Source organism: Miniopterus natalensis, chromosome 8 (genome assembly GCF_054644295.1).
Source record: "Miniopterus natalensis isolate mMinNat1 chromosome 8, mMinNat1.hap1, whole genome shotgun sequence".
NCBI classification, from domain to species: domain Eukaryota; kingdom Metazoa; phylum Chordata; class Mammalia; order Chiroptera; family Miniopteridae; genus Miniopterus; species Miniopterus natalensis.
Window position 1 is genome coordinate 82,524,926 of NC_142088.1, and position 14,508 is coordinate 82,539,433.

Sequence of the window (14,508 nt, forward strand, 5' to 3'; positions counted from 1 at the left end):
TAGTATCTCGTGGCTTTGATTTTCTTTTCCCTAATGACAAATGATGTGGAGCGTCTTTTCAGGTGCCTATTGACCATCCGTATATCTTATTTGGAGATAATGTCTATCTAAGACCTTTACTCATTTTGAATTGGACTGTTTGTTGTTGTTGTTGTGTTGTAGGAATTCTTTATATACTTTGGATATTAATCACTTATCAGATACGTGCTTTTGGAATATTTTCCCCCATCCCATAGCTTGCTTTTCTTTTCACTGTGTTGATAGTGTCTGTGTTTATACACAGAAGTTTTAAATTTTGACGAAGTCTAATTTATTTGTTATTTTGTTGCCTGTGCTTTTGGTGTTATACCTAAGTAATCATCACCAAGTCCAATGTCATGAAGTTTTCCTTCTCTGTTTTCTTCAAAGAGTTCTGTAGTATTGGCTCTTAAATTAAGTCTTTGATCTATTTTGAATTAATTTTTGACTTTGTTATAGAGTTAGAGTCCAACTTCATTCTTTTACGTGTAGATATCTAGTTTTCCCTTCACCATTAAAAAAAAAAAATATATATATATATATATATATATCTCTTTATTGATTTCAGTGAGGAAAGGAGAGGGAGAGAGAGAGAGAAACATCAATGATGAGAGAGTTATTCATCGGCTGCCTAGCCCACAACCTGGGAATGTGCCCTGACCAGGAGTTGAACCTCAATTGCCTGGATCCTAGGTCGATGCTCAAGCGCTGAGCCACACCTGGCTAGGCCCCTTCACCATTTTTAAAGATGGTCCTTTCTTCATTGAATGGTTTCGACACTGTGAGAGTTTATTTTTGCTCTCTATTCAATTCCATTGGTTTATGTGTTAGTACCATACTGTTTTGATTGCTATAGCTTTGTACTAACTTGGGAAATCAGAAAATGACCGTCCTTCTGAGTTCTTTTGATACCACCCTAGTAGTCTTAGATTCCTTACTTGCTATCAGTTTCAGGTTCATTTTGTACATCACTGGCCCCAGATAGCAATCAACTATGTCCTAAGACAGATTTTCAGTTAGTGTGGTACAATAATTTTGAAACACAGAATACCTGACTATTTAGTCAAGGTCACTGACCTCTTTTCCCTTAGATTGTCAAATAAAAAAAATGACAACAGCCAACACAACAGTAGCCATCCTGTATGAAAAAAAATCAAATTATACCTTTTTTTTTGGTGTGCCACAGAATTTTAGTAACCAGCTAGTGTGTCCCATGAGGTGAAAAAGGTTGAAAATCGCTGTTGTAAGAGGCTCATTAAAGGGTTTTTCTTTAGGGAGTGGGATGGGGGGTGGTATTTTAAGAGCACAATCTAGGCACCAGGGGTATTCATTGCCGGTGGGTTGGTTATTGTTCTTAGGCCTTTTAAATGGGCAGAGATAGTAAATAGCTACATATATTTATCTAAAGACCAAGTATCTAAAGCTCTGTAAAGATGAAATACTTCATGAGTTCATACTAATATTTCCTATTTCAATTGAGGACTACTTTGTTATACATGTATGTCTCTTTTCCTCCACGTTGAGAATCTTCGTTTTCAAGAATATAAAGGATGATAGAATTAGACTATCTCAATATTACTTATTGGTATAGTAGTATTAATAACAAGAGTTATACTATTGCCACAATTACGTTTGCTGAAAACAGTAGGAGAATTTTCTTTTGGCTGAGTGATCCCTATTCTCCATCTCCTCCATTCTAAAAAATGAATATATTCTACCTAGAACACAGATGTTTCATTTCATATTATACTATCTCCCTTTAATCCTCATTTAGTTTTAGTTCTGTAAATAATTTATATCTTTAGTGCTCACCACCAGTCCTTTTGCCAAATGTCTTGTCATCTGGCTTTTCTGATACTCCTGCCTGGTAGGTTTCTCAGGAAGGGTTCATGGAAACAGTATTTCTTCAATTTTTGCATGTTTATATAACAGTCTGGATATAAAATACTTGGTTTATATATTCCTTTCTTGACTCTCTTAAGTATATTATTTCACTTACCTTCAGTATATTAGTCTTTCTTGCAGAAAGATGATAGTATAATTTTTTTTCCTTAAGAGTCTCTCGGTTTATTTTGTTGTTGTTTTTTTGTCTAGAAGCCCAATGGATTTTTTTCTTTTTCTTTAAAGTCATAGTTTACTAGAATATAGTGTAGCAGTGATTGTTCTGGGCTAGAATTTTTAGGTATACAGTATGCTGTTTTAGAGTTTCAAATCATTTTTTATTTCCAGAAAGTCCTTACAAACTTAAATTTGTTCTGTTCCCTGTTTTGGAATTAGTATCATTTATATGTTGAATTTTCTTTGCCTAGCTTCATTATTTGTTACTTTCCCTTGAATCTCTCTTTTCTTTCTTTCTTTTTTATTTAAAAATGTTTCTTCTTTTTATCTTCTGTTTATCTTAAATCATTATTTATGTTTGGTTTGTGCTCATTCTGGGTTAGTCTTCATTTCTAAAATAATTTTTCTTTTACTTAAAATTTTTTTTTTGAGCCTGTCACCTCTTTTCTCTGTTTCTCTAATTCTGATTTAAGTTATTCTTTACATCTTATATAATTTTCTTAATGTATTTTTACTTGCTTGAAATACTAGGTTACATATTTAACTGTCTTTGGCTATGTATTTCTGACGTGGTTTTATTGACTATAGCTATGTTGTCCAATATGGTGGCCATTAGCCACGTGTGGCTGCTTACGTTTAAATCAATTAAAATTAAATGAAATAAAAAAATCAAGCTCTTCAGCTGCATATCAGGCAGTGCAGGTGTAGAAGATTTCTGTCTCTGCTGAAATTTCGTGTAGCGCTCATCTGTAAAAATAGGGTTGTATTGGGCTGAAGCTGTAGTGCTGAAGCTGCCATGGAAGCGGAGGATAGGGTCCCTGACTCGCCACTTCCCTTGTCTAACCCATGAGATCGCCTCGCAGGCAGCCAGGGCTGCCCAGAACCAGGTGGCCCAGCCAGAAAACTGAGAACCTCTCCCAGACTGTGGCCTGACAAAAAGAAACCCCGACTGAGCTGCCGTCATCAGGTTCCCCTTGGCAGATTCAGGGCCCTGAAAGCCAGTTTTCCGTTTCCTGCTGCCCTGCTCTGCAGCCTGGCTCCCGGAACCAGCCAGAGGCCTCTGTCCCCCTCTCAGAGCTGTCTGGCTTGGCCCCAGCCATCGTCTTCCTCTAGCGGCTCAAAGGCCAAAGGCATTGTTGGAGGGAAATGTAATCTGGTACAAAGATCGAGTCTGGTTCCTTTGGGGACATTTATCTGGCAGTCAACATCATCGTTGGTGAGGAAGTGGCATTGAAGCTTGAATCTCAGAAGGCCAGGCATCCCCATGCTGGAGAGCAAACTATAAAATTCTTCAAGGTGTGGTTGGCATCCCCTACATAATGGTGGTACCGTCAGCAAAACAACTGTGCTAGTCATGGATCTTGTTAAACCCAGCCTGGAAGGCCTTTTCAGTTTCTGTTCAAGAAGGTTCTAATGAAACTGTATTTATGTTAGCTGACCAGATCAGTAGAATTGAATATGTGCACACAAAGAATTTGATACACAGAGACATTAAACCAGATAACTTCCTAATGGGTATTAGGCGTCACTGTAATAAATTGTCCCTTACTGATTTTGGTTTGGCCAAAAGTACAGAGACAACAGGACATGACAATACATACCATGTAGAGAAGATAAAAATCTTACTGGCACCACTGGATATGCTAGCATCAATGCACATCTTGGTATTGAACAGAGTTGCCAAGATGACATGGAATCAATAGGATATGTTTTCATGTATTTTAATAGAACCAGCCTGCCATGCCAGGGACTAAAGGCTGCAACAAAGAAACAAAAATGTGAAAAGATGTCCACTCTTGTTGAAGTTTTACGTAAGGGGTTTCCTGCACAACTTGCCATGTTCTTAAACCGATGTTGGGGGCTGCATTTGAGGGTGCCCCGGATTACTTTTATCTGAGGCAGCTTTTCTTTTCCGGACCCTGAACCACCAATATGACTACGCATTTGACTGGACAATGTTAAAGTAGAAAGCAGCACAGCAGGCAGCCTCTTCAAGTGGGCAGGGTCAGCAGGCCCAAAGCCCCACGGGTTCCAAGCATGAATCGAGGAGCAGAAGAAGCCCCGTGCAGATGATTGGAGCAGCATTTGTTTCTCTCCAAATCTAGAAATTTTAGTTCATATGTACCCTAGCCAGTGGTTGTGAGCAACCATTTACTTGGTGTAAAGAACTGAATTTCAGTATACTCTGGCTCTGGGCAGTATCGGTGATGCCGTGTCCCAAGTTGTAGACACTGTAATTGTGAACATTAACTGAGAGTGGAACATGGTGTCCAGTTTTCTTTACATTTTTTCAAGTAGAAAAGTTAACTAAATGGTTGATACACACAAATTGGTGGAGAAATTGTGCTTATGCCAATTATTTGTTAAAATCTTTTATTTTGAACCTTTCTGCTTTGAGATCTCATTTCAGAAAAATGGCGTGAACAGTCTTCATCCATACTTATGATGGTTGTAAGTGCTCACAGTTGTGTGTTCTTAGGGTTTATCCATCCCTGGGGGGGTTTTCAAGTTGTTCACTTAAAACATCGTTAAAATAGTTGGCTTGTTGTTTGCAGGCCAGCTGATTTGGTAGCAACCGGAGATTCTGTGTCTGAGCATATGAAAGACTCTTATCTGTGCTAGAAATAACAGCATCTGAAGTAAAGACTTAAGAACAACTTAGTGACAACTAATTATCCTTAGGATTTTGCATTGACTCTATAATGTTTTTGGTATTAAAAAAAAAGCAGCCCTCCTGGTAGCTCTGTTGCTTAGAGCATTGTCCTGATACGCCAAGGTTTTGGGTTTGATCCTGGTCAGGGCACACATACGAATCAACCAGTGGTGCATCAATAAGTGGAACACAGATTGATGCTTCTTTTCTTCTTTCTCTTTTTCTCTTTCTGCCTCTCCCTCTCTTCCTTCTCAAATAAAAAAGTTTAAAAAAGCATATTTGTCACAGAAATTTAGTTAACATCTTAAAACTGAAAATATATGTATGTTGCTTAGGTAAATGTAAACACTATAAACATCTATATAATCTGGGATTTTATTTTTATTTTGAAATGGGAGCTTTTTTGTTTACAAGTTTGTTAAAAACTAAAAACGTTCTGTAAAAAACACAAGAAGAATAAGGGTGTATTTCTATTATCCTTCCCCCTTTTCTTACAGTAGCTTTGTGTGGGATTTGACATTGAGACTTTTCTGCTCATTTTGGATGTGAAATTGGTTTTACTTAACTTTTAGAAATGGACATGGCTCCCCTTTCTGTTCATTTTATGTAAATGTTAAAAAAATAATGGTGGTTTAAGAAAAACAGTGGCTTGCTTTTTGAAATTTTCTAACTTTGTTCCCCTCCTGCACTTTTATTTTGACTTGTCTTTTATTGTCTCTCTCTTTCTGTCCTGTTAAAGTTTTATTTACTCTCAGCAATTTCTCCTTAGAGTGGGGCCCTAGAAGGGAGTCCCACTTGTGGGTTTGAGAGTTCAGAGTGGCTTCACTGCCCTTTAAACTTTACCGTGAGTCCCTTGGCTCCCGATACTAGATTGAACAAAACCCATTGGCCCACCGTAGCGCCAGTGAAGTCTGCTGGCTGCTGTGGGCTCCTTGCTCTGAGGTCACGAGTCTCTTCCCGTGTCCTTTTCCCTGGTGTCCTCATGCCCTGGGTCGCGTTTGGGTTTTAGATCATGCGGATTTCTTCCCAGCGAGTCTTCTCATAAGTGTGGTCCATTGGTTTTTGCTTTTTGCTGTCTATTTGCTTTGTTTTTGTGGGGAGCTTGGGAAGACTGAAAAATTATGCTGTCAGTTGCTATTTATGCAGAATTTTATTACTTTTTAATGATAATTGTTATTTTAAAAAGCTTTTATTGTGACATACTGAAACATTACAAATGAAATGAAATGTTACTTAGAATTTGTGTTGTAATGATTCAGTGATGTGTGCTAGAGAGGTAGATGAAATAAGATTGGCCATGTGTTGATAATTATTGAAGCTAGGTCATTGGTATACTATTCTTCGGTTGTTTTTGTTTTTTGTGTGTGCTTTTTATTTATTTCTTTTTCTTTTTTTTATAAATTTATCTTTATTGTTGAAAGTATTACAGGTGTTCCATGTTTTCCCCGCAAATGACCCCCTCCACTTTGCTCCCACCCCCTCCCCAGGCCTTCACCCCATTATTGACTGTGTCCATGGGTTACGCATATATGCATATAACTTCTTTGGTTAATCTCGTCCCACCTTCCACCCCCCCTTCCCTCTTCCCTCTGAAATATGATTGTCTGTTACATGCATCAATGGCTCTGGATCTATTTAGTTCGTCAGATTCTTTTGTTCATTAACTTTTTCTTAAAGATGACCCTTCAGCATTTCCTGTAGTCCTGGTCTGGTGGTGATGAACTCCTTTAGCTTTTTCTTGTCTGTGAAGCTCTTTATCTGACGTTCAATTCTAAATAATAGCTTTGCTGGGTAGAGCATTCTTGCGTGTAATTCCATGTTTTTCATCACTTTGAATATTTCTTGCCACTCCCTTCTGGCCTGCAAACTTTCTTTTGAGAAATCAGCTGACAGTCATATGGGTGCTCCCTTGTAGGTAACAACTAATTGCTTTTCTCTTGCTGCTTTTTTTTTTTTTTTTAAACGTATCTCTATTGATTTCAGAGAGAGGAAAGGAGAGGGAGAGAGAGATAGAAACATCGCCCGGCCAAGCATGGCTCAGCAGTTGAGCGTCGACCTAGGATCCAGGCGATCGGGGTTCAATTCCTGGTCAGGGCACATGCCCAGGTTGCGGGCTAGGGAGCCAATCAGTGACTCTCTCATCACTGATGTTTCTATCTCTCTCTCTCTCCCCCACCTTTCCTCTCTCTGAAATCAATAAAGATATGTTTAAAAAAAAAAAAGAGAAACATCAGTGATGAGAGAGCCACTGATTGGCTGCCTCCTGCATGCCCTTGACTGGGGATCCAGCCCGCAACCTGAGCATGTGCCCTGCCTGGGAATTGAACCCCAAGCGCCTGGAACCTAGGTTGACGCTCAGCTGCTAAGCCACGCCCAGCAGGGCTCTCTTGCTGCTTTTAAGATTCTCTCTTTGTCTTTAACCTTTGGCATTTAATTATGATGTGTCTTGCTGTCAGCCTCTTTGGGTTCCTCTTGTTTGAGACCCTCTGTGCTTCTTGGACTTGTAAGTCTATTTCTTTCCCCAGGTAGGGGAAGTTTTCTGTCATTATTTTTTCAAATAGGTTTTCAATTTCTTGCTTTCTTCTCCTTCTGGTACCCCAATAATATGAATATTGGGCCTCTTGATGTTGTCCCAGGGGCTGCCTATTTCTGGATTCTTTTATCTTTTTTCTTCTCTGGTTGGGTATTGTTGTTTTCTCATGTTCCAAATTGCTGATTTGATTCTCAGCGTCCTCTTCTCTACTGTTGATTCCCTGAAAATTATTCTTCATTTCAGTTCGTGTAGCCTTCATTTCAAATTGGCACTTTATTATGTGATCAATTTTCTCAGTTCTTTTCGTAATAATATGCTTGAGCATCCTTATAAACAAAATTCTGAGCTCTGTATCTGTTAGTTTGCTTGGCTCCATTTCATTTAGTTCCTTTTTTGAAGATTTCTTCTGTTCTTTCCTTTGTGACATGTTTCTTTGCCTCCGCATTTTGGCTGCTTCCAGGTGTTTGTTACTATGTATTAGGTGGAGCTGCTATGTCTCTTGGAATTGGTAGAGTGGCTTTGTGTAGTAGGTGTCCTATAGGGTCCATTGGCTCAGCCTCCCCAGTAACCTGAGCTGTGCCTTCCAGGTGCTCACCTGTATGGGTTGTGTGCTCTGACTTGTAGTTGAGCCTTGGTTGCTGTTGGTGTTACTGGGAGGAATTGACCCCCCAGCCAGTCAGCTATGAGGACCAGCTACAGCTACAGCCAAAGAGCTGCTGTGCTGGAGACACCCCTATGGATCAGGATTTACTTCAGTTTGTCACTGGTGGAGGTGATTGGGTTGTAATTCAGCATGGTCCAGTCTGACCACCAGGTGCACTGTCTCTGAGGCCTCCCGGGAGGTGCAAAGTCAGCCTGTGCCAGTGCCTTGCTCAGGGCCACCCAGCATGAGCTACACAGCAAACCATAGTTGGCTGCTACTTGTGCTGGGCTTGGCATTGTCCAGGAGAGGCCAAGCTATGAGCCAATGCAGCCTGCCACTAGCGCCAGGCCTGGGGCCACTTATCAAGCCACACTGCTACTTGTTGGAGAGATTTTAGGAAAGTCCTAAGCATGAGGCTAGAGAGGCCACTTGCACAGAAAAGCCCCTGGAAATGGCTTGGATGAGCTTGCAGGTGGGGAGGGGTGGGGCCTCCGGGAATCATGGGGTGGGGCCAAAGGTGTGAGTCAGGTGCTGGCGATGCAAATATTTTGTCTGCCTGCCGGCTGTGTTCGGGGAGGGCTCCACAAAGGAGCAATGGCCTCTGCCAGCTCCTCTGCCTGGGAGAAAGCTGCCCCCCCATATCTCGCCACAATTTCAGGCAGGTTATTTCCTCCCCAAGTATCCCAGGCTCCTTTCAAGCTACTGCCCAGCGCTGGGCTCAGAGGGAACACCTATGAGTGAGTCCGGGCAATTGGCCCTTCAAGAGGAAAGCCTGGGGCTCCCGCACCCTCGGAGACCCTCAGCGATAGTCCCCTCTGGTTTCACAGCCCAGAGTTGTGGGGATGTCTCTTCCGAGCCCTGGAGCCTTGGGCTGGGGGCCTGCTGTGGGGCTGGGACCCCCTCACTCTTCCTGGAAACCTCCACTGCTGAGATGTCCTTTGGGTTTAAACCAGGGCACCGGGGGTGGTCCCCCAGCCACATCTCAGCGATCCAGCCCTGATCCGCCCGCATCTCTGCCCCTCCTCCCGGTATTGATGCTTTTTCAGTTCCTTGGTTGTAGGGCTTCTGTTCAGCTAGATTTCAGGAGGTTCTGAGTGATGGTACTTCTGTATTTTAGTGGTAATTTTGGTGTGGTTTCTGTGGGCTGCGGGTACAGCTGTTACCTGCACCGCCATCTTGTTTCCTCCCTCTTTCTCTTTCCTGTGGGTGTTTTTTAAAAATATATACCTTTATTGATTTCAGGGAGAGGAAGGGAGAGGGGAGAGAGAGAGAAACATCAATGGTGAGAGGGAGTCATTGATCAGCTGTCACCTGCACGCCCCCTGTTGGGGATTGCGCCCTGACCAGGAATCAAACTGCAATCTCCTGGATCCTAGGTTGATGCTCAGTGGCTGAGCTACACTGGCTGGGTTCCTAACTTTTTATTTATAGATAAATGTTACATTAGTGACATCAGTGCTTACACCAGTGCTTTTCATTTTATACTTTTCTCATATCACACTTGCCCTTCTCAATGTGCTTCTCATTAAAGTTGCAGATTGACTTGTCTCATTATGTGTTGGCATTAATGCATTTCATTCTAAAATAAACTCATATCCCATTTAGTGTTTCCCTTTAATATCTTTTATCACCTGAGGATATTTTTTCCATTGCTTTTTAGAGAATGGAAGGCAGGTGGGGAGAGGGGAGAGAAAGAGAGAGAGAGACATCGATGTGGGCAAGACCACATCAGCCAGTTGCTCCAACCAGGGGTGGGGATCAAACCATAACCCAGGTATGTGCCCTCGACCGGGAGTCGAACCTCGACCCTCTGGTGCATGGGTGGTGCTCCAACCACAGAGCCACACTGGCCAGGACTCCCTTGAATATCTCAGTGTGCTCATTAATTTTATCTTTCCATTTTTACTGTTTTGTTGGTTTTTTTTAGGCCCAGTTGCTTTTCTGGATCTCTGTCATTCCTCCTAGTTCAGTGAGGGGCTTCATGTTAGTTTGCATATTGTACATAATTAGGACTGCATCCTTATATTTTGGCATTTTAAAATTGACATTTGCAAGCTTACTTTTCTACAAAGATGAGAGTACATATTATATTCCCTAGGTACCTTTTGCTGTCCTCTGAGAGAAGATTTTAAAATTCTCTTTGGGGATAATAATAATACCTTCCTCACAGGTTGTATGTGAGGAACTAGGTGAAATCATACAAAGAAAGCAGTGACATGAAAGCTCTTACTTCCTGTGACATACGGGTGTTCAGTAGATTTTAATTTTTGCTTTTACTGATGTTTTGTTATTATTTTGTTAGCTATTTGGAATCTTCATGTCTTTATCTTGTCCTTGGTTAGAAGTCATTTTTAAAAAGTCTTCTGTCTTAAATGACAGATAGCAGCTGATGAACCTCCACCAGAAGGATGTAACTCGTTTTTTTCAGTGCATGGAAGGAAGACCTGTGATTTTGATACCCTTGAGACTCTTCTACTAACAGCACCTGAAAGGTAGATTGTGAATTTCTCTATAAATGTCATGCATTCATTGTGCTTGCTTCTATATTACGACTACTGATTCTTTAATGAGTTTCGTAGTATAGAGGTATAGTGGCCTAGAGTATGGATTTTGCAACCAGACTGACTAGATTTGAATTCCAGCTTCATTGCTTACAATGTTTTGAGAACGTAGTCAGATTACTTAATCTTTCTTTCCTCGTCGCATTTTAAAATGGAGATAATAAGAGTACTTAATATTACTGTTATTATTTAGTTATTAGTATACCTGAGAAATTACATAGATTTTGTCGTCAGCTTAGTAAAGAATACTCTGTATTAAAGCCAGTGCCTGAAGTAATTATATTAATGATAATGATTTTAGGATATTATTAGTTCCAGACAAAGTAAATGATTTAAAGAATAATTGCAAGCTTAATTTGAATATTAAATTGGTAATTAATGTGCTAGCTTTTGCTTAAAGGTCAGTTTCTTGTAGTGGCCAAATATAATAGTATCTCTTGCTCTCTGGCTAGGGCACTATGCTTTGCACCCTCTCCACTGGCCTTGTAAATTGGATGGCATGGTCTTTGTGGCATTGCTCTGCTGTATCAGAAGTGCTCAGGGTGCTTTCAGTGGAGGTAGTTCTTTAGTGAGGTTGTGTGCCCAGCACTTGTCCTCTGCCCAGCAAATGACATGAGTGCTTCTTACTCAGGGTAACAACTAAAAACCCGTTGTACATTCTAGCCAGATCAGGGTGACTGTGTGGTCAAGTGGTGCTCCTTTGGGGGAAACAAAATTGATTAATTTTTGTTTAATTTGTTATAGCAATAACACAAGACTTTGTAAAGAAAAGAGTAATAGTGTACCCTCTTCTGAGAGGTGGGAGCTGTTTTTAATGGTTTAGCTTATACCCTTTTAGACTTTTCTGTGGTTATACATTTATACAGGTAGGTAGGTTTGTTTTCACTAGAGTCCTCTTTAGTACATGTAGGTGAACCTCCTTAAGAGAGATTGGTAGATCATAAAGCCTATGCATTAATATCTATTAATATCTTGATATTATTCTTAGAGAAGTGTTTTTGGAGTGTAAGTTTTAAAATAAATGTTAAATTTATTAATAGGAAGATCATAGGAGGAAAGACAATAGAGGAAGGAGATGCTCTAATTGGCAAGTTATATGCTTGAAGGATTCCTGTGCTTGTTTTGCATTATTTGTACTTATGTTTTCAGATAAAGAGATAACTATGTTCTATTTATGGTGGAATTATTTATTAAAGTTTTAGTACTATGAGATCTAGATATATATCTTTCTCTGGCTTTCCCCCTTCTCTAGGGATTGGTAACAATTATTTTCAAAGCCTGCATTTTACAGCTAGTATTTATGTAATGTACTTTTACTATTATTTTTAATGATGAACAAATAAGACTCATACCTGACAGCATTCTTAATGAAAACTATTTAAGATTTTGATACTTTTACATAAAGATGTTGATAATCTTTACTTAAATTATCATTGCTGCATCTACATTTTGTTTAAAACTTTTTTAAGTTTATAATTTTAAGCTTTCGGTATTTGTTTTCAGACCCAAACCCTTATTGTTCAAAGGCGATCACAGATACCCCTCATCTAGTCCTGAGAGTCCAGTGGTGATTTTCTACTCTGAGATCGGCTATGAGTCATTTTATAATTTCCACCGCCAGCTTGTATCAAAAAGCAATGCAGGCAAAATCAGTTACATATTCAGACATTATATATCGGTAAGTACTGACTTATTTTGCAACTGTTTTAAATATTAATTTGCCCAGCATGACTTTACCACATAAGCTAATAATTTTCCCTTTTACAAATTATTTGAATTACTTTGAAGTTAAGTACTTTCATCAAATGTTATTTGCACACATAGAAGTTACTTTGCTTGCCTTTGTGAAGAAATGTAAAACAATTATGCTTAAAAAGTAGCTTAATAAAGTTTATATTCTATTTCAAAATGAACCATGTAAATTATGCTTAATTTGATCCAGATTTAATACGGTCACATAGTATGCAGACTTAATATGGTCTAATTCTTTAATTAAGTTCCTTTCCAAACCTTTTTAAAAAAAATCTTTTTATAAGTTGGAAAAGGAAGGATTTTTTAGAGGTAAAATCAGGCAGAATTGATTGAAAATGAGTTTCGAAACCTTGTATAACATTTAGCATTTAAATTATTTATATGTAAAGATTGTTAGCCTTAAAGTTTCTGTGTCCTAATAAGCTCGATAAATATTGGATGCTAAGTCCATGCAAGTAAAATAAAAATTCTAAATGAAAATTTGTATGAACAATAACAGATTTGTTAATATCTAATTTTTGACAGCTGCTCTCCATCCTCTGCTCCCATCCTCTGTTGCTAGTCTTAAAGAATAAATGTCTAAAAGCCATCCTCATTCAGGATGGTGGTAAGCCTGTGACATTTGGTCACCCAAATCCTGACTGAAGACATTTGAATTCAGTCAAAAATGTAAACATGCACACATTTACACACTTGATCTCCACACAGCACTCTGGGCTTGAAGCCTCACTGGTTTCAACCCTGCTGCATAGGTTCTGAAACTCTTTTTTTCTTTCTCTATTTCTTCATATGGTTTGGTTCCCTTTGCCTTTTCAACTGCTCCTTTCTCTGGTTTTGCTTCTGCCTCAGAATCTCCATTCTCATACGTGTGACAGGATATAAAATCCAAAGGAGGCTAGGCTTCCCATTGAAGTGTAAGTGTATCTTGAGTGCATAATCCTACATGTTGGCTACACAACATTAACACACTCATGTTCTGTGCACTGACATGTAAAGAACTCGGTGGTGATGGTGGAATATTTGCTCTGCTTGCAGACCCCCAGAAAAGAGCCTGTTTATCTCTCCGGCTATGGTGTGGAACTGGCCATTAAGAGCACTGAGTACAAGGCCAAGGATGATACTCAGGTGAAAGGTGAATTTGTAAATGAGACCAATGTGTTTTCTTTTTTAAAAATATGAGTTAAAGAGGAACTTTTTTCCTTAATGATAAAGAATAGGTTTAGGAATATGATGAACCTGTGTTCAAATCCTCTTTCTGTTACATCTGAGCAGTTGTAACATAGAATTCTCTGTGTCCTAATTTTTTCCTGTGTAAAGTACAGATAATGATATATGCTTCTTAAAGTATTTGTGAGGAGGAAATAAGATGTATAGTAAAAAATTAGCACAAGTTTTGAACAGAAAATGTTCAATAAGTAGTAGGTATTGTTATTAATGATACGTAGTTCACAAATAGTTATTAATTTGTGGCCCAATGTAAAGTCTTTTAAGAAAATTAAAAAATATATATATATCTTTATTGATTTCAGAGAGAGGAAAGGAGAGGGAGAGAGAGAGCTGGAAACATCAATGATGAGTCATTGATCGAGCCCGCAACCTGGGCATGTGCCCTGACTGGGAATCGAGCCCCGATCTCCTGGATCCTAGGTCGACACTCAACCGCTGAGCCACGCCCGGCTGGGCGTGAACATTTATTGATTTTTTTTTAGAGAGGATGGGAGAAGGGACAGAGATGTAAAAACATTAATGGGAGAGAAACATCACTGATTGGCTGCCTCCCCCTGCTGGGGATTAAGCCTGCAATTCTGGCATGCGCCCTGACTAGAATCGAGCCAGTGACCTCTTGGTTCATGGGTTGACACTCAACCACTGAGCCACCCCAGCCAGGCCCAATGTGAAATCTTAAACTATCCTATAATTAACAAATGATTTAATGGTTATTATTTTCTGCACTTGAAACAGTTTACTATGAATACTTCTTGTCATACTCTAGGGTTTTGAATTTATTATTTCAACTACAAGTTTTATGTGCAGTTTTGTAAATTTCTTTTGAGCTCATTTTAAAGATAAAAAGGATTGGCGTGGTACATGGAAGATAGCCTAGTAGCTCATCATTCTGTTCTCAATTCTGTATAGGATTAAGTTGCCTGGTTGCATATTCTTTATAATCTTTATATTGAAAAATCCATTGTTTATAATTTTAAAGTTGTTAATTTTGAAATTTTTAATGTAATTTTCCAAAGTTTAAGGGAAAAAAGTGGATTTTTACTTTTTCCAGAAATATAAGATA

General features: G+C 39.3%; 1 protein-coding gene and 1 pseudogene across 2 annotated transcripts in view; both read left to right on the forward strand.

The window, feature by feature from the left end:
* The window catches only part of UGGT1 (UDP-glucose glycoprotein glucosyltransferase 1), a 143,153-nt gene that overhangs the window by 21,502 nt on the left and 107,143 nt on the right, over positions 1-14,508 (forward strand). For both annotated transcript variants that reach the window (XM_087819948.1, XM_087819947.1), the window contains exons 5-7: positions 10,285-10,397; positions 11,970-12,144; positions 13,254-13,350. In XM_087819948.1, coding sequence (XP_087676074.1) covers positions 10,285-10,397; positions 11,970-12,144; positions 13,254-13,350 — 385 coding nt within the window. The remainder of the gene's footprint in view (positions 1-10,284; positions 10,398-11,969; positions 12,145-13,253; positions 13,351-14,508) is intronic.
* LOC107528563 (casein kinase I pseudogene) lies at positions 1,849-6,676 on the forward strand (annotated as a pseudogene).